Below are 17225 nucleotides of genomic sequence, written 5' to 3' on the forward strand. Positions count from 1 at the left end.
TTAATGGTTATTTATTATTTGAGACAAAAACTGAATATGATCAAATATATTTATTATAATTTAAAAAATTTTATTACAAAAAATCTTAAAACTTTGTGATTCTGTAGTATATAATAAATAATGGGAAATATACATAATTTTTATTATAATTTTATATTATTACATAATTATTTAATAAACTATTTATAAAATATTCCGAATTAGAAAAATAAAGGAATAAGAAACTATATGTTAAAAGAAGTGCAATAAAAAATTTATAATCCATTTCCCACAAAAGAAAATTTAATTCATTTATTTTATATTAACTTCAGTCCTTATGTCAATCAACAACCTCGTTCATGATGATCTGATTTATAGTATATAAACTGGTTAACAATGACCAATAGATTCAACACAAACACTTGCATTAATTTTCATGTTAGTTCATTGTAACTGACCCATGAAGCTTCTATCCGTGTAATTATAGTATCCAACTCATAGGAATTGTACATCATCGTTAAAACAAAACAACCTGTAAATGCGTCCTGCATATTTCACAACTTTTATGTAACGAAAATCGTTAATTAGAATATATACATGTACATAATAGTATTGTGTACAATTTGCAGTATTATATCATATAAACGACAATAATGCTTTGTTTCTCAATATGAGAAAACCACTGTTTATATTTTTACGAAACTTTAAATGTATGATCTCACTCTGGCTTTAGACGGCATTTATCTTTCATACAATGATCTTAATAATTTCTATAATGATTTTTTGCATATGCTATTAATATTTTAAGTTTTAATAGATATTAAATACTGGAGTATTTCTAACTATACGAAAGTTAGTTTTCCTAAGTTATGAAGTAAATAAAATAAATGAGACAGCTGTTAATTGGATATTTATGGATTAAAAAATCAGAAAGATTCATTAATATGTACAATGAGACGATCAGCTCTTTTCTACAAGAAAATATTCTTTTCATCTATTAAGAACATTCTTCTATAATAGATAATTATCATTCTCCTATATAACTTAGAATCAATGTTCCCAACAAACAACCGTCCCATTGCTGAATCCATGTATCACAGAGCAGTAAGTATTCTGCTTTCAATTGTCTAATTAGATTGATTGAATAAATCTAGCCAAGAAATCTTACAAGATGTTTGCAGTATCAAGCACTGAGAAATGTTAAAACTCTCGCACAAAAACTTGAAAAATATGTGGTTCAATTGGTGCTAGATCAGATTTTACTTTTTACAGTTATTTACTACTATAATGCGGAGTATAAAAAACTATGTACATAGGTGTTGTTTTGGAAATTGCACAGGCCAATTTCTATCCGCATATCAACCAAACAGAATGAACTACCTATTCTTTTCTTCCTACAAACATAGGTGGACGGGATCAAGATTAAATTCTATATTTTTCGACATAAACATGCAGATTTATCGTTAAATTTTGTTATCAAATGAAAAATAATATTTCATATTTTTCGAATTGTAATTTGAATGCAGCACTTTATACTTAAAAATAGTATCATGTATTAGTAATATGTTAAATTTGGCAGTCCTGCTGTAAAATGTTTACAATACGGATCTTTTTATACACAAGTAAAAAAAATCTACTATACATATTTCTCTTCATACAACAATACTTCTTATAAGAGACTCTTGTGATTCTAAATCTTTTCCATTTCTTTTATAACATGATTTCTTCCTTTTAGATATTTTCTTTATGAAGAGAATAGATAAAACGTTACTTTACTCTTATATTATAAATTCAATAATTTGCTATTATATTGTGTATCACATTAATAGATAAGACAAAGTTTACCCGTCCACCATTTGATACGTTAAGTGCCTGCAGCAATTACTGTGATCAGCATATACAATTACACTTCAAGTTATGCATGAAGCTAGTGTACCATTTGAAAAATGATCATTCATTCTCATTCCATTTGTACAATTGGTAAAGTGGCACAGTAACTTACAATGAACATATACTTTACAGTTTAGATATCTTATTACATTTAAAATGAATCCTCATAATCTACGTCATGTCTTCTTTAAACGTCCAACGATCCATTCAAGGCCTTGGTAAAGACTAAAAAATTTTAAACTATTAGATGGTTGCGCTTCAATGATTAATATCATTACACATACTAATTTTAATCTTACCCTTCTCCAGTAAGTGCACAACAACTTTGTATATGCCACTGATGCTTCTTAATCGATGTTAAATCCAGTTGTCTAGAGATTTCTGCAGCTGTCATGCTACCTTTCAAATCTTGTTTATTAGCATACACTAAGACATTCGCTTTACTTAATTCCTCATGATTTAACATTGAGTACAATTCTTCTCTTATTACACCAAGTCTTTCTCTATCTGTACTATCTATAACCATTATTATAAATTCAGTATTAGTGTAATAAGTAGACCATGCTGCTCGTAGACTTTGCTGTCCACCCAAATCCCACATAATAAAGTGAATATTTTTCCAAACTACTTCTTCAACGTTAGATCCGATAGTTGGTGATGTATGGACAACTTCATTCATTAGGAACTGGTATAATATAGTCGTCTTACCAGCATTATCCAAACCTACCATAACTATTTTATGTTCTAAAACATAAAGCAGCATAATTTTAATTATTTAGAAGTCTACTAAAATATTATAAAATATTAACTATATTTTGCAATGAATATAAAAATGAAAGTGTATCATATTATAAAATTAAAGTATACAGATTGCTACAAAAGGAGAATTTACATAAACATATGTTAGCATATGTATATATAAAGTAGGACAAATGTAAATTTCAAACAATGTAACACATATTAAATGCAAAATTACATTTTATATTCATTATAATTGATTTAATTTTCCTAATTAATTACAGATGTAAGAACTGAAATCAGCAATGATTGTTTGCAAATTTTTATTTCACCTATTATATAAAGATTTCAATGATTGGAATGTACTTTCACTCCATTGCGTACTTTCTTCAATATAAGAACTTTAACAAACAAAACAATCATGAATTCCATATAATTTAAATATAATATAATCAATCTTCTTATTAAAATTGTTAAACATGCAAAGTTATGGTTGAAAGTTAAAATTTTTCAGGACTTGTAATCTTCTTACATATTTTATGGAGACAAAGAACGAGGACGTTTATTTCTTATTTATATGTATTTAACATATTAGAGAGATTTTAATAATTCTTTGTTACTATAGGCAGGTAAATTACAGTGATGTTACTTGCATGACGTGATTCTCGAAAGAATAAAATAATGAATAATGTTGGTACATATATGGAATTTACCTTCATTGCCAAAGAGACTCCACAATTTTGCGAAAAGTAGTCCCATATTGCTTTAGTCACCATATAACTTAGACGATAATATTTATTTAATTGTATCACTGTACAGATTTACTCTTGATAAAAGGGATGTTTTTGGTTTCAGAAATAGGACATCTCATTATCGTAGGGTTATGTTCATCTTTCTATAAAGACTTTTTTAACATGTTTCATAAAACCTTGTATCATCATTGAAGCTTCACAACGTAAAATATACACTGAAAAACGGTTACAAACTGTTGGAAACTCACTAAATAGAATGCTAAAGTGAAAGAAACATACGAGGACCTTCCCTAATCTAATCAAGCAAATCGCGACATGTTGCGTTTCCAATTAAAACATCCATACGGTCGACTAGCCCAATCATCGTTTGGCGATAACTGAAAGTGACGTCAGCCTTCTACATACAGACACTGATTGGAGGTGGACAATGTTTGACAAAGCGCGCGTAAAACAATATCATTGTTTTAAATCATAAGCATATATACAATAACATTAAAATTACTTACTATCGTTTATTAAATAATTACATCTTCTTCTTATTAATAAAGAAGAAAAAGTAAACTTGTAATTTACAATTGTAATTTTAAGCTGTTACGGTAATGAAAATTAATATACTGAAACTTTGTAACTTTTAATACTATGACGTTGGTATAAGTTAACATATATAAAGTCATGGCTATTAATTACAACGTAAATCGTTTTATTTAATTTAATTTATTTTTTTTGTAATCAAAAACCTCTGTGATATAAAATATATTTTAAAAATAAATTTTTTATTATTCAAAATTTTAAAACGTATTTGAATAAATATAAACATACAACATTTTAGTTCAATGACTGAATATAATTAATTTCACTTTCTTTAAATTATTATATGATCTTTATTTCATAATTTTTGAACAGATTAATACATAGAAGACAAAAAAGTAAATTTTTATGGTGACATAGTTCTAGCGAGAATTATATAATATGATACATAAAAAAGTAATTTCGTTTAATCGGTGTATAATATTCCGTTTGAGTCATATCACTGTGTTGTGTAATTATGAAATACTTGATTAGTAGTAGTGTTCACATAGTGTTGACTTCATGCTGACCTTGGTAAGCATTGTGATTGGCTAGTGAAACGTCGGCTGATGCCGAAGACTACTCGAGAATGAATGTTCATTCTGAATCGGCTTAGTGGAAACGTTCGGACACTTGTTACTCTTTGAACTCAAGCGAACGGCAAATTATTTTCTATATTGTTCATATTGATCAATTATTAAAATGAGTAAACCGTAAGTAATTTTTCTATTATTTTCAATAAAAAATAATTTAAAATTTATATATAAAATTCAAAATTCAAAAACACTCTAGAAAATTGTTTTTTCTGTTTAAGACCATCTGAATATTATTTTATATTTATATTCGTATAAATAATTTATTATATTAAAATTAATATATCACATGTTTTTTAATATAATGTTGCGTTCCATTGCATATTATGTATGCAATGTATGTATACATTGCGTACTGGTAACGAGAAATCTCGTTTTTATATAAAGATCCCTAGGTATGTAACTTTGATAATTACCACAGCATTTAAGGAAATATTAAATTTGATTAGAACTAATTATCCATTTCAAATATATTATATAACAATACGATACCTGAGTTTTTTTTTATAGATAGTGATATAAGTGGATCTCACTGAAAATCCACACAATTTAATTTTCTGATAATTAGCCAGTACACAACGTGTTAAAATATATTTTTTTTTCACTTGTGTGTATAGCTTTATATCTAATATACTTTATTTTATAGGGTTGCAGATATTGCTCTTATTGGTCTGGCTGTAATGGGCCAAAATTTAATTCTTAATATGAATGATCATGGATTTGTTGTATGTGCATATAATCGTACAACAGATAAAGTTAAATCTTTTTTGCAAAATGAAGCAAAGGGTACAAAAGTTGTGGGTGCCTATTCACTGAAAGAAATGGTGGAGAAATTAAAATCACCAAGGAGAGTAATGCTTCTAGTTAAAGGTGAGTTACTATTACACATATATACTACTGTATATAAATTCTATAGAACTATAATTTGACCTTGTAATAGATTACTTACCTTCACATTGTAGTGTTTAAGGCATATATATGATAAGATATTTATTATCTATGATATTAATCTTATATACTTCTATTGTGTCTTCTAACAAAAACAATTTCAAACCATTATGTGTATATTTTTAAAAGCTGGTCCTGCCGTGGATGCATTTATTGAACAATTAGTGCCCTTACTATCTCCTGGTGATATCATAATTGATGGTGGTAATTCTGAATATCAAGATACTGAGAGACGAACTAATGATTTAGACAAGAATGGAATTTTATTTGTTGGTAGTGGTGTCAGTGGAGGAGAAGAAGGTGCTAGATATGGACCATCTTTGATGCCAGGCGGAAACCCAAAAGCCTGGCCACATATTAAAGATATCTTTCAAGTATCTAAAATGCAATGGTTATTTAAAAATTATCTAATACATGTTTATTGCGATAATATAATAAAATATTTTCCTGTAGTCGATTTGTGCAAAAGTCAATGGCGAACCTTGTTGTGATTGGGTTGGAGAAACTGGCGCAGGACATTTTGTAAAAATGGTACACAATGGTATTGAATATGGAGACATGCAACTTATTTGTGAAGCATATCATATTTTGCGAAATGGTTTGAAACTTAATCCAGAAGAAATGAGTCAAGTCTTTGATGAGTGGAATAAAGGAGAATTAGATTCTTTCTTAATTGAAATCACTAGTAATATTCTTAAATATAAAGATGAGAAGGGTTATTTACTTGAACGAATTAGAGACACAGCTGGTCAAAAAGGAACTGGAAAATGGACAGCCATTGCTGCATTAGATTATGGAGTTCCAGTAACACTAATTGGAGAATCAGTATTTGCCAGATGTCTTTCAGCTCTGCAAAGTGAAAGAGTAGAAGCAAGTTCCATATTAAAAGGTCCAGATACTGTGTATACAGGTGATAAAAAACAATTTCTGACGCACTTAAAGAACGCCCTTTACGCATCAAAAATTATTTCCTATGCTCAAGGATTTATGCTACTAAGAGAAGCTGCCAAAGTTCACAATTGGAATTTGAATTATGGTGGTATAGCATTAATGTGGCGAGGAGGGTGTATTATAAGGAGGTATATTCCTTCATTAATACTTTTCAAACAATAATACTTATATTTTACTACAATATTCTTACCTTTGTTTCCAGCGTTTTCTTGGGAAATATAAAAGCAGCATTTGATAAAAATCCAAAGCTTTCTAATCTGTTATTAGATGATTTCTTTGCTAATGCAATGAAAGATTGTCAAGCTAGTGCTAGAGTAGTAGTATCAACTGCTGTGCAACTTGGCATACCAACCCCTGCTTTGTCAACTGCTCTAGCTTTCTATGATGGCTTTAGAACTTCAAGACTTCCAGCAAATTTACTTCAAGCTCAACGAGACTATTTTGGTGCTCACACTTATGAATTACTTGGTGCAGAAGGAAAATTTGTACATACAAATTGGACAGGGCATGGTGGTAATGTCTCTGCTTCTACATATGATGCATAGAAATGATTTCTTTTTATAATTTATAATGAGAGAATGTTTATACAAGATGAACTTGAAATTGATTTTATGATTGATAAATATTTTATTGTATGTTATACATTGTAATGTATAAATGGTTGTGAGACATTGTTGGGAACAATTAATGAACAAATATTCATATTGAAGAAAATAAGAGTACTTTTGTTTACAAATAATATATCATCTATATTTCTATATATGTAAATCACTTTATTCAAGACACCTCTTAAGAAAAAGTATTCCTGTTTGAATGAATATTTTCTGTCCATTTAATTTTTTTATTTACAATAATTAGATCTAATGAGGATTAAGTAGGTTACAATAACACGTTTAATCATTAGAATGCATTCAACAGATGAAAACGCTAAGAACTATTAATATTTCATTATGTACATGCCTCTTTCACGCAAGAAAGTTAGTGAAAGAAAATAGTAGAGCATGACTCAGATTCTTTAAGAATATGTATTTGTGAAATGAATGCGGAAGTAATTCAACCTAACCTATCTTTCCTATGATACACATGACACAATTCAAATACCGTAATTTCAACATACGTATCGACATGACTATATATTTTATTGTATAAAACTGAAAAACGAATTGAATATATAATTGTAATTACTAACTTTCAACAAAAAAGCTACGTACAAATTTACAATAGCACCTACGTCGACTAAAATGGCAATCTAAGTATAATTTCGCGCCATGAGTCACCCGACGTTAAATAAAACTTTACAAAACGAAGGAATACAACAATTACGTGATAACAATTTTTTATTATCTTAAAAACAAAATGTGACTGAGTATTACAAATTCGTTCTAATATGATTAAAGTTATACGTATGATAACGCAAAAGTAATTTTATTATAAGAATTGCTAAAATTGTGTAAGAATTTAGAAACCAGCATATTCATCGTATTTGTATAGAAATAAACGATTTGCATAAAAATTAATTATAAAATACTAACAGTTAATGTATAATTTGAAAAATAACGTTGAAAAGTAATTTGAAAATTTATAGTATAGAATTCCATTTAGCCGTCCCTGAAATGCGTCGACTTCACTGACCGTAGACGGGCGACTTAGTCTGCAGTGTTCATTTGCAAAATGGCTGACCACAGGGAAAGGGATTCATATTATTCGCAAACTGATTTGCGGTCAAAAAATGATGATCCGCCAAATTCGCGTTTATTTGTCATATGCCACAAAAGTTTGGAAGAAGATGACCTTAGAAAAGCTTTCGAGAAATTTGGGAAGATTGAAGATATATGGGTGGTTAAGAATCGGAATTCAGGCGAAAATAAAGGTAATTTCTCTTGTTTAAGGATAAATCAATAATGTTTTCATTTTGTTTTTAATTTAATTAATATAATTTTTATATGTTTATAACTTCTTCGTCGTATTTTCTTTACAACATTGTATGGGTTGTTTATATACTTTTAATACATTACTTTAAATACCTATAATGTAATGCATGTTGTTTATACAGGAGTCACATACATTAAATTTTCGAAAACCTCAGAGGCAGCTTTTGCTCTAGAAGAAATGAATGGCAAAATGTTGGGTTCTGTTGGAAGACCTATTAAAGTAATGATTGCTTCAAAGTAAGTTGCCAAAAATTACTTTAAACTGTCTTATATTTGTTAGTTTGTTAGTGGTATATATAAATTAATTTTTTTGTAAGTGTGCCTATGTTTGGATTAATTACAGTCGTGATCAGGGATCTGTACGAGAAACAAATGAAGAAGAAAGATGGGTTCGTTTGTTTTGTGTTTTACCAAAGTCTATGACTGATAGTGAACTTCAACAAGAATTTTCTAAGTTTGGACCCATAGAGTATGCAACAGTAGTTAAAGATAGGAATACAAATGAATCGAAAGGTTTCGGTTATGTGAAGTTTAAAAGAGTATCCAGTGCAGCTAGAGCATATGAAGAATGCGATAGGAAGTATAAAGCTGTATTCGCTGAACCCAAAAAGCCAAAACCTGAGCATATGGATGTGAAATATAACAATGGACTATCCTCTCATTATGATAGTGTCGGTGGAAATTATAGTTCTTCAAATTTTGGGAAAAGCAGTATTAGTTTAGAGATTGCTACAAATTATCCTAATTCCGAAGGTTACACACATTTACAAGTTATTGCACACCCAGCACTAAATCAAGATCAATTATGGAAACTCTTTGATATTGTACCTGGTTTGGATTATTGTCATTTGAAAAATGATGTTAGATATAGGATGCCAAGAGGTCAAGCTATTGTAGTGTACTCTAATCCTAGTGCTGCAGCATATGCAAGAGAAAAGTTTCATGGTTTTGAGTACCCTCCTGGTCACAGAATGATAGTTAAACCTGATTTATCAAGTGTACCTCCAAAAAGTGTTGTAAAGCCTGGAAGTTCTACAGGTGGAATAGCTAATGCTAGAACAGATTTAGCTCATTTGGCAGAAACTATTGCTCAAGCTACATCTCTAATTCAAGCTGCAGGGTTGACTGCACCAAGTAAGAAATCATTTTATCTATATAATATAATAATGTTTGTTACACGATAATGATGTCTGTCAATTAGGTTTAGAACATTCAATGTGCGTTAAATTACCACCTGTACAACCAATGGCGAGTATAGACGCGGAAGTGGCAAAAAGATGTTTTATCGTATGTGGCCCTCCAGTACCACCTATATATGCCATGAAGGATGCTTTCTGTAGATTTGGGAATCTTATAGATGTATACATGCTCCCAGGGAAGAATTGTGGATACGCAAAGTACGCTAGCGTGGAAAGTGCGAATGAAGCAATTGAGGTATGTTGTATAATATTTGATAGTTCAATCTATATTTCAGATTGTGTTCCCAGTAACAGAACTTGTTAATTGAAAGTATTTAATATAACCAAGGCGGTAAATTAAATGATAAATTTTCATGGTAGGTCCTACATGGGCAAGAAATTTGTGGTTCACGATTGAAAGTACTAGAAGCAGAAGAGCGCAATGTCGGTGATGATCGTAGAAAACGATTACGAATGGACGAAGATGAAAATTAATTTTTTTTTTGTATACCTCGTAAGTACATCGCTGAGCACATGGCAAAGAGAAAGAGAAAAAGGAGAGAAAGAGGGAGGCATTTAAATTTTAACACCCTGACGTTATAACTGACGATTACTTTACTTGAAAAAAAAACAGGAGAAAATGTAATTTTTCTATTTGTCTTCACAGACTGACTGGTATACACAAGCTGGACGCACGCAATAAAAGAGACGAATTTTAAGACTCACTTGACCACGTCGGGCCCGCATCCAAGGAAACTACTCCAACTACCTACTTTTAACTATCGCTTACGTTCGCGATTTCAACGTTACTGAACTTTAACGATACTTTACTTTATCCATACATATCGTTACACATACACCTGACTTCCTAATTTTATTATTTTAAGAGGCCTGTGCGAAAAGTGATCTTAAAGATTCAATTAAAAAGTATATAGTATACAGAAAACTAGTTAGATTTGAAACTTCTTCCTTTTATGTAAGGAAGTTACATGATGCAATATACTTGAAATGTTTATTGTTGTTGTGTTAATATGCTACAGATATTATCCAGAAGAGGATTTCTATACATGTATATATATATACAAACACAAACATACATATATATATATGTGCTTTTGTATGAAAATCGTATTTGGATGAAAGTTTTTCCACATAAAGCCCTCTATGTATTGAAACAAATGAAAACATGTAAAAAAGAAACAAAAGATAAAATTATCTTTAAAAAAAGTTTATATTCTTGTTTGTAAAACAGGTATGATAATTAATGACGTCAATTTAACTATTCGCGCAGGCTCTAAAACACAATCTATCTTGTGCTTTAGAGTTAGTGAAACCAATTTTCGTTTATAATTTATATTTAATAGTTCTGTACTATTCTTTTATTAGCTATACTGTGTATGGAAGAAAACGTAAAGTAATTTATTTCTTGTATATCTTTCGAGGAATATTTTTGTGATAATAATCTCAGAATTTGATTCCAAAACAAGATACACTCTGGCATACTTTAATTTTCTTTGTTTTGTAAATATAGTTTCGTCTATTAATAATAGATTAACTATATATTTTTATGATAAAATCTATAGAATGCGAAGCGTATTCTTAAAAATGTTTATGTACATTACAGTTATATTCTGTAATTTTGAAATTACAGTTCGAAAGTTCAATTACTACTTTGTAGTATGTTCTACATATGATAATTGTTTTAATATTACATAATTTAATATTAATTATTGATAAAGTTTCAGTAGATGTAATATTTTTTTATATCTTCTGATAATCATAAAAATTTGTAAATTATAAAAAAATGTTAAGTTAGAGTTAAAAAGGGGAATAACATACCAAAATTTTCAATGTGATGTGGGTACATCTTGTTTTGGAAATATTTAACATCACATATGTTCACATATACGGATATATTTGCATAAAATATATCAGCATGTTGTTTTTCACAATTGATTTGAGTTATTAAGAAACGTACGTTTTCTTAGCAAATTAATATTACGTCCATGATCACAATTTCGTCAAATACCAATTATTGACGCACAACATGAACCCTTTATGGTGGACACTTTTGTACGTGTGTTAGACTGTTTTACTCAATGACCATACGCAATGATGTTTTAGGAGACTGTAACTGACTTGTTTGATGATATTAAATACACATTAAATATTGAAAAACTCACACTGACTTTCACTTATTTTTTTTTTAAATTACAATGAACGGAGTGTCCTGTTTTGCATGTATATAATTCATTGACCTGACATGTTGTTTCTTTTCATTTACAGGATACCTGAAGGATTCAAAGATGTGTACCTGATGACTGTGATATAGTAGAGTAAGATATTTCTGATATTTCGTACATATATCAGATATTAAGACATAAATAATAAATTATAATTTTATATTGTTTCTTTTTTTTATTACTGAACTAAAAATATTATATCAATCCGAGAAAAATTGTATTTGCCAAGTTTCTCTTCTTGTAATGTGATACAATTATTTATAATTTATTATTTTTAAAATGTTTCTTTTCCATTTTTATAAAAGTGTATAATAAAACTGTTTTTTATACAAAAGTTGAATGTTATATTAACATTTTTCCTGTTTCCTTCCTAAATGTTCATAAGCGGTTTGGAAATTAATCAAAAATCTTTTATTCGAAAATCTGTTAAACCGGCCGGCTAGCAGGTGTCATATGATCATGCGTCAAAGTAGAATTTTCGCGCCAGAAAATTTTTCCGTTGAGATATCAACGTGAGAAGTCGTTGGGAGGAGACTATTTTAATCGCGTTTAACGTTCGAAAGGCCTAAGTGGGGCACGTTTTGCATCGATATAGGTTAACAGAGAAATAGTGGGGGTAGCGACTCACGTGTTTCCAAACGTGCTGTATGATGCGGAACAGTCGCTCCGCGCGAAAGATATGCGATGTTCGGAACGGTTCAGTCTTCATAGATATCGCCGACTGGATGACATCGCAGTGTGTTTATGTATTTGTTGTGAATCATCAGAGAATTTAGTGAGAGTATATGTTTCACCATTAGCTTAAGATTTAAACAGAGAAAAAGAAATACATGATCGATCAGGTGGTGCACCGTTTTAAATCATAAATTGTTAACGGTGAATTCGATACTTTTAATAGTCTTGCATCTCTTTCGTGATTATTGCGGACAGTCTATCAACCGTTATTTCCTTTATCGGTTTTTCCTAACTACTTTTAGCAACCTCGAACTGTAACAATGACGCGTGAACATCGAGTTTATTTGATTTAGCATCAGTGTTTGTGACCTTACGGATATCGTCTCAGAGGTACGCTAGAAAGGAAACAGAACGATGGAAGAGGTGTCCACCGAAAATGCGAAGGTGTCGGATTCCGGATATTCCAATACTTGCAGCAATAGTCAATCGCAACGAAGGTATGTGTCAGTCTTGTTTTCCTTGTTCATCATTCGCGTTTCAAGGTACACTGAACTCGCTTCTAAAATGAGCGCATTAATTTGAACATCCCGCTATGTAATTCAAATTGCAAACTTCATGCGACATTGACCCCGATCGACAGATTGGTATCGTGTGACAATACGTTTTTTCTTGTATGTTCTTAATTCATATTTTATCCAATATTTATAAATATAAATGTGTACAAATAAATTTAAAAAATTTATTACAGTTTTACTTACTTATTTCTTTCTTGTTATAATTATGTCTAGGTTGTATGAATAGGGTATTGCCCAAGTTTTTCATTAAACTTTTCATTAAACTCATTTTGTTGTTTATATATATCAGCGAGCAATCGCAACATTATTTATTTTATATAGCATACAAAATAAGAAAGATAGTAAATGAGACAAAATGATTTAGAGGAAGATGACAAAGCCTTTTAAGTAAACCGCTGGATTCTACTCATAAGTTTCATTAATACATTCTTATCCAATTACATGCATCGCGAGTTATCTATAGCTTATCTCTCTATAGTGGTCTCTTATCTGCTGCATATCGGATCAGGAATTCTATCGTGTATGCTAATGAAAATGCTATTTTTAATATTGCGTGTAACAACTATAGAAAGGTCTTCGCCGATAAAATGTAAATTTTTGCCTTGGAGTCTATTATTCTATCTCCACCTGACTAATTTAAGTTTATATGTCGATTTTATTTATATCGCTAACTGGTTATGTTGGTTTTATTCTAATCGTGCGCTTTATTTAACCTAACGATAAATAGACTACGGAAGTTGATTAACTACTGCCGATTAAATGCTTGTGAAGTATTCATATATCGTGATGCATGGTAAATCACTTTTCATCCAGACTCGAAACCTTACGAAAGATTTAAGTTTCGTAATAGTTGGAGATTGACTTGTTCAAAACCGCACTTTACTTTCTCATTTCCCTGGGAGTATTATTTGAGTTGCTTATGCTGCAGAACAGAAGCCAATCTTTTATTTAGTATTCTTTGACACGTAAATGTTTCATTGTGAATTTATATTAAATCTTTTATATTTTGGCTGAGATACCGAAATGGTATCGCCTGCAAGTTCGTTGAATACAATGTAAATGCAAAGGTTAAATGTAATGGTAAAAATGCAAGTTGCAAGATTGGAAATTATTCATGAAAAATATTATTCGGATATTATGACACAATTAAGTGGCCTCGGTAGGTCCTTTAATGGTCATTCTAAACTGAAATATATTTTGCGGCTATAGGGTAGCCTGTTGGCAGGCTAACTAGATTATAGCTTAATATCTAATCTAGGATTATTTTAAGTATTTAACAAAATGCACGGAAAAATGTGTGTAAAGGGAAACTATACTTAGTGAATAAGCTATTGTAAACTGGTAAATTTATAATCAACAAGATATAGGGAATTTGCAGATTTAGATTACTAAGAAAATGTGCATTAATATTGATAGAAACTAATTGTGAGCTTAACTCAGGTCTTGTTTCAAATTTTTGTCAAAAAGAGATTTAAAATTGATGGTCCTCTGAAAAATAGTTACGAACCCTCGTGTATGTACATGTATGTAACGATATAGTGAAACGTTAAATTCAATGATCCCGTAAATTATTTCTTTTATGAACAAGTTCTTTATAAACATTTTATTTCTAAGAATAGCTAGCAAAAGAGTTTCCACTTATGGTCTTTCTGCTATAGTTCAGGATTTTGTTCTTATTATATCGTTTCCTTTCAATTTGTGTTATATCATATTCAGTAACCACAATTGAAAAAGTATGATATGCACCATGTGTAACAAGAGGATTTCTTAAGGAATCTTAAGATTCTTTAACTGTTCTACTATTCTGTATTACAGTATTTTTGTCACAAGAATGACCGAAATGTTTATTTATCATGTACGTTCTACTTTCATTTTTCTTCATTTTTCATTTACGTAATTTTCAAAACGCGGAGGTAATCCTTTGTCATGGAACGTTAATCCATTAGTTACTGAAAGCAAGCAAACCGAAGGAAATTAACATACAGAAGTTCCGTGTAACTTAAACTTGTGAAGAATCAATTTTCTTTATTCGAGATCTCATTTTTGTGCAAACTAAAACAGAAAATTTAGCGAGGTACACGTGATATAGCTCCTATAGTTGAAGAAGTTATTCTACATGTTTGTCGATAGCATCTGCTTTTGGCAAACTTCCGTCAAGACATATTCAAACATGATATTATTACATAAGCATGTTGCTTTGAAAAGGGACCTTCGAACGACAAAATATTTATTTACTTATGATTGTATCATAGCTAGATATTAGTCAAGCACTTCATTTTCTCGAAAACCTTAAATAAAAAAATTGCACTAAATATTTTTGACTTATTGTTAGTTTCTCATATAGAATTCATATTCTTGCTGATTGATCCACCAGTTACAAGAAGAATACATCACCAAGGGTAGTTAGGTCCTCCCTCAAGCATTCATTGTTTAAAGAAACTTTTATGAATATGCCTGAACGTTCATTTTTGAGAAATTATACGATTCTGTTGAAGTTACCGATGAAGCAATTCGAATATTCGCAGGATGCTGAGATATCTAGCCAGTTTTAGCGTCTGCATGTTACTATTAGCGCAGGATGCTTGGCATTGACACGCTTTGTTGCTAATCGAGGCGAGAGGCAGATGGAAAGTACGGTAAATGAGAAAGACAGAAACTCGAACACTACGGTTAAGGCTAACTAGTTTCTCGGCGGAGCATGCCGGTTGCATTTCCACGTTCGCATTTAATACACCTATGCGTTCGCAGAGTTGCGAAATCCCGTGAAAACAGGTCAACCGAATGTAAGATTACCGATTACCACCTTATCGAAAGTGCCTGATGAAAATGCTTCCAGTTGTTCGGTCACGTGACTCTGCTAATTGCGCAGAAACTTTTTAGACGGGGAAAGTAACGAGATTACGAAACACCTTGATTAGCGGGAGCGCAAAGTTATTTGAAACTAGGTTACGGATGTTTGCATGAAGTTTTTAGAATGGACATCAAGAACAGACTGATTGTTCTTATTGGGGATTTCATGAATAAACTTAGGATCTTATCACTGATTATTTCTGTTTGAATGCTCCAATTATTTTAAGTAATGAGTAGTTAATTCAAACGACGCTCTAAATATACTATTTATGCTATTTTTATTCATATTATTAACATCATTAAATTGTATTATACATGTTTTCATAATCTTATCGTCTTATCATAACAAGAAGATTATGTGTTTATAGTACAAACGGTTATTCCGAAAGCAGTATAGTAAGAAGTTGGTGGGTTTTTTTATTTAATTAGAAGCTCGATGCATTATTTAAGAAAGTTTTTTTGAGACAGTTCGTAAAAATTTACATTTGAATGAACATCTATAGTTTGGAGTTTGAACGTTTTAGTATTTGGAAGCATTATAGAATTTTGTTATTTGTGTTTATTTTGTTTATTTTATTCAGATTATTAATATATGATTTGTAGAGCAATTTTTATATAATTAAAAAAACTGAACCTTAATGTGTACTTATATAATGCACTTCGTCATGTACGCGTTCAAACATATATTAGATTTAAATTAGTTTTAGAAATACTTTCCTTTTAGTTATATTACGTGATCATTTAGAGAATTATCCTTATTGCGCGTTAGAATAAATAAAAACGAATCAATAGCTGGAGCTGCGATGGCACGTGGATGGACCCTTTAGATGAAATTGAAGGTTTGGATGCCGGTTCTTATTGAATTATAAGGGGCTTCGAATGCTTGTCTCAGTGTGCGATGTAACGTTCACTAATACAGGTTATTTCCTAAATTTGAAGTAAAAATAGTTTATTTTATAAATTTAAAGTAAAAAAAGTACTCGTATTCAAATTTTCTATTATATACAACAGAAATTTCATGAAAATCTAAGTAAGCACCTTTCAATGTATATTTATTGATCTTTTAATGGTGTTCAAAAGAGAACTACGCAATATTTTTCAACGATTTCACTTAAACCACTCTTAACATAATATTTTAATAATAATTTAAATTGTTTAATTTACATAGTTTAATTTCAATCAACACCTATAAAATAAGAACACCGACTACATTTTTATTAATGTTTTATTTCACTCTTAAGTTGATAAAATTTACATACAAACGAATCTCAATTATCTCTATCATTACGAATCAGGCTATAAACATACATTTCTTATAATATATTATAAAGTAATTATAAGTTTATAGTATATTC

The 17225-nt window shown here is 30.1% G+C and overlaps 4 protein-coding genes across 15 annotated transcripts in view; 3 read left to right on the forward strand and 1 right to left on the reverse strand.

Moving 5' to 3' along the window:
* Positions 1-35: 35 nt before the first annotated feature.
* Arl5 (ADP-ribosylation factor-like 5) lies at positions 36-3731 on the reverse strand. Its single transcript, XM_031971716.2, has 3 exons — positions 3321-3731; positions 2169-2613; positions 36-2094 (listed from the first exon to the last, which is right to left on the reverse strand). The coding sequence occupies exons 1-3, from the start codon at positions 3364-3366 to the stop codon at positions 2046-2048; spliced, it is 540 nt and encodes a 179-aa protein (XP_031827576.1). The 5' UTR covers positions 3367-3731; the 3' UTR covers positions 36-2045.
* Positions 3732-4462: 731 nt separating this feature from the next.
* Pgd (phosphogluconate dehydrogenase) lies at positions 4463-7178 on the forward strand. Its single transcript, XM_031971715.1, has 5 exons — positions 4463-4639; positions 5166-5389; positions 5597-5841; positions 5921-6546; positions 6621-7178. Exons 1-5 carry the CDS (start codon positions 4629-4631, stop codon positions 6961-6963), a joined length of 1449 nt encoding a protein of 482 aa, XP_031827575.1. The 5' UTR covers positions 4463-4628; the 3' UTR covers positions 6964-7178.
* Positions 7179-7332: 154 nt separating this feature from the next.
* Positions 7333-12104, forward strand: LOC116424814 (RNA-binding protein 45). 3 transcript variants are annotated; one of them, XM_031971713.2, is made up of 6 exons: positions 7333-8288; positions 8472-8586; positions 8693-9483; positions 9551-9783; positions 9909-10041; positions 11814-12104. In XM_031971713.2, exons 1-5 carry the CDS (start codon positions 8090-8092, stop codon positions 10020-10022), a joined length of 1452 nt encoding a protein of 483 aa, XP_031827573.1. In that variant the 5' UTR covers positions 7333-8089; the 3' UTR covers positions 10023-10041; positions 11814-12104. The 3 variants fall into 3 exon arrangements, with proteins under 3 accessions (XP_031827573.1, XP_031827572.1, XP_031827574.1); XM_031971712.2 differs by lacking the exon at positions 11814-12104 and adding an exon at positions 10195-11709; XM_031971714.2 differs by lacking the exon at positions 11814-12104 and adding an exon at positions 10195-11709 and having other exon boundaries at positions 9557-9783.
* A 330-nt stretch (positions 12105-12434) lies between these two features.
* per (period circadian regulator) overlaps positions 12435-17225 on the forward strand; it is a 51958-nt gene continuing 47167 nt past the window's right edge. For 8 of the 10 annotated variants that reach the window (XM_031971768.2, XM_031971767.2, XM_031971762.2 and 5 more), the window contains exon 1: positions 12435-12942. In XM_031971768.2, coding sequence (XP_031827628.1) covers positions 12860-12942 — 83 coding nt within the window. In that variant the 5' untranslated portion in view covers positions 12435-12859. The remainder of the gene's footprint in view (positions 12943-17225) is intronic. The other 2 variants (XM_031971770.2, XM_031971773.2) reach the window with 2 other exon arrangements.

The sequence above is a fragment of the Nomia melanderi genome, chromosome 5, assembly GCF_051020985.1.
Source record: "Nomia melanderi isolate GNS246 chromosome 5, iyNomMela1, whole genome shotgun sequence".
NCBI classification, from domain to species: Eukaryota; Metazoa; Arthropoda; class Insecta; order Hymenoptera; family Halictidae; genus Nomia; species Nomia melanderi.

Excerpts from the sequence above, each read along its gene's own strand:
- Arl5 (XM_031971716.2), bottom strand. The coding sequence starts at position 3,366 with ATGGGACTACTTTTCGCAAAATTGTGGAGTCTCTTTGGCAATGAAG. Across the intron at positions 2,614-3,320 it reads GAGTCTCTTTGGCAATGAAG|AACATAAAATAGTTATGGTA; the intron begins GTAAATTCCATA and ends TTTATGTTTTAG. Across the intron at positions 2,095-2,168 it reads TGTGCACTTACTGGAGAAGG|TCTTTACCAAGGCCTTGAAT; the intron begins GTAAGATTAAAA and ends AAAATTTTTTAG.
- Pgd (XM_031971715.1), top strand. Across the intron at positions 5,390-5,596 it reads AGTAATGCTTCTAGTTAAAG|CTGGTCCTGCCGTGGATGCA; the intron begins GTGAGTTACTAT and ends TATTTTTAAAAG. Across the intron at positions 5,842-5,920 it reads ATATTAAAGATATCTTTCAA|TCGATTTGTGCAAAAGTCAA; the intron begins GTATCTAAAATG and ends ATTTTCCTGTAG.
- LOC116424814 (XM_031971713.2), top strand. The coding sequence starts at position 8,090 with ATGGCTGACCACAGGGAAAGGGATTCATATTATTCGCAAACTGATTTG. Across the intron at positions 8,289-8,471 it reads GAATTCAGGCGAAAATAAAG|GAGTCACATACATTAAATTT; the intron begins GTAATTTCTCTT and ends TTGTTTATACAG. Across the intron at positions 8,587-8,692 it reads AAAGTAATGATTGCTTCAAA|TCGTGATCAGGGATCTGTAC; the intron begins GTAAGTTGCCAA and ends GATTAATTACAG.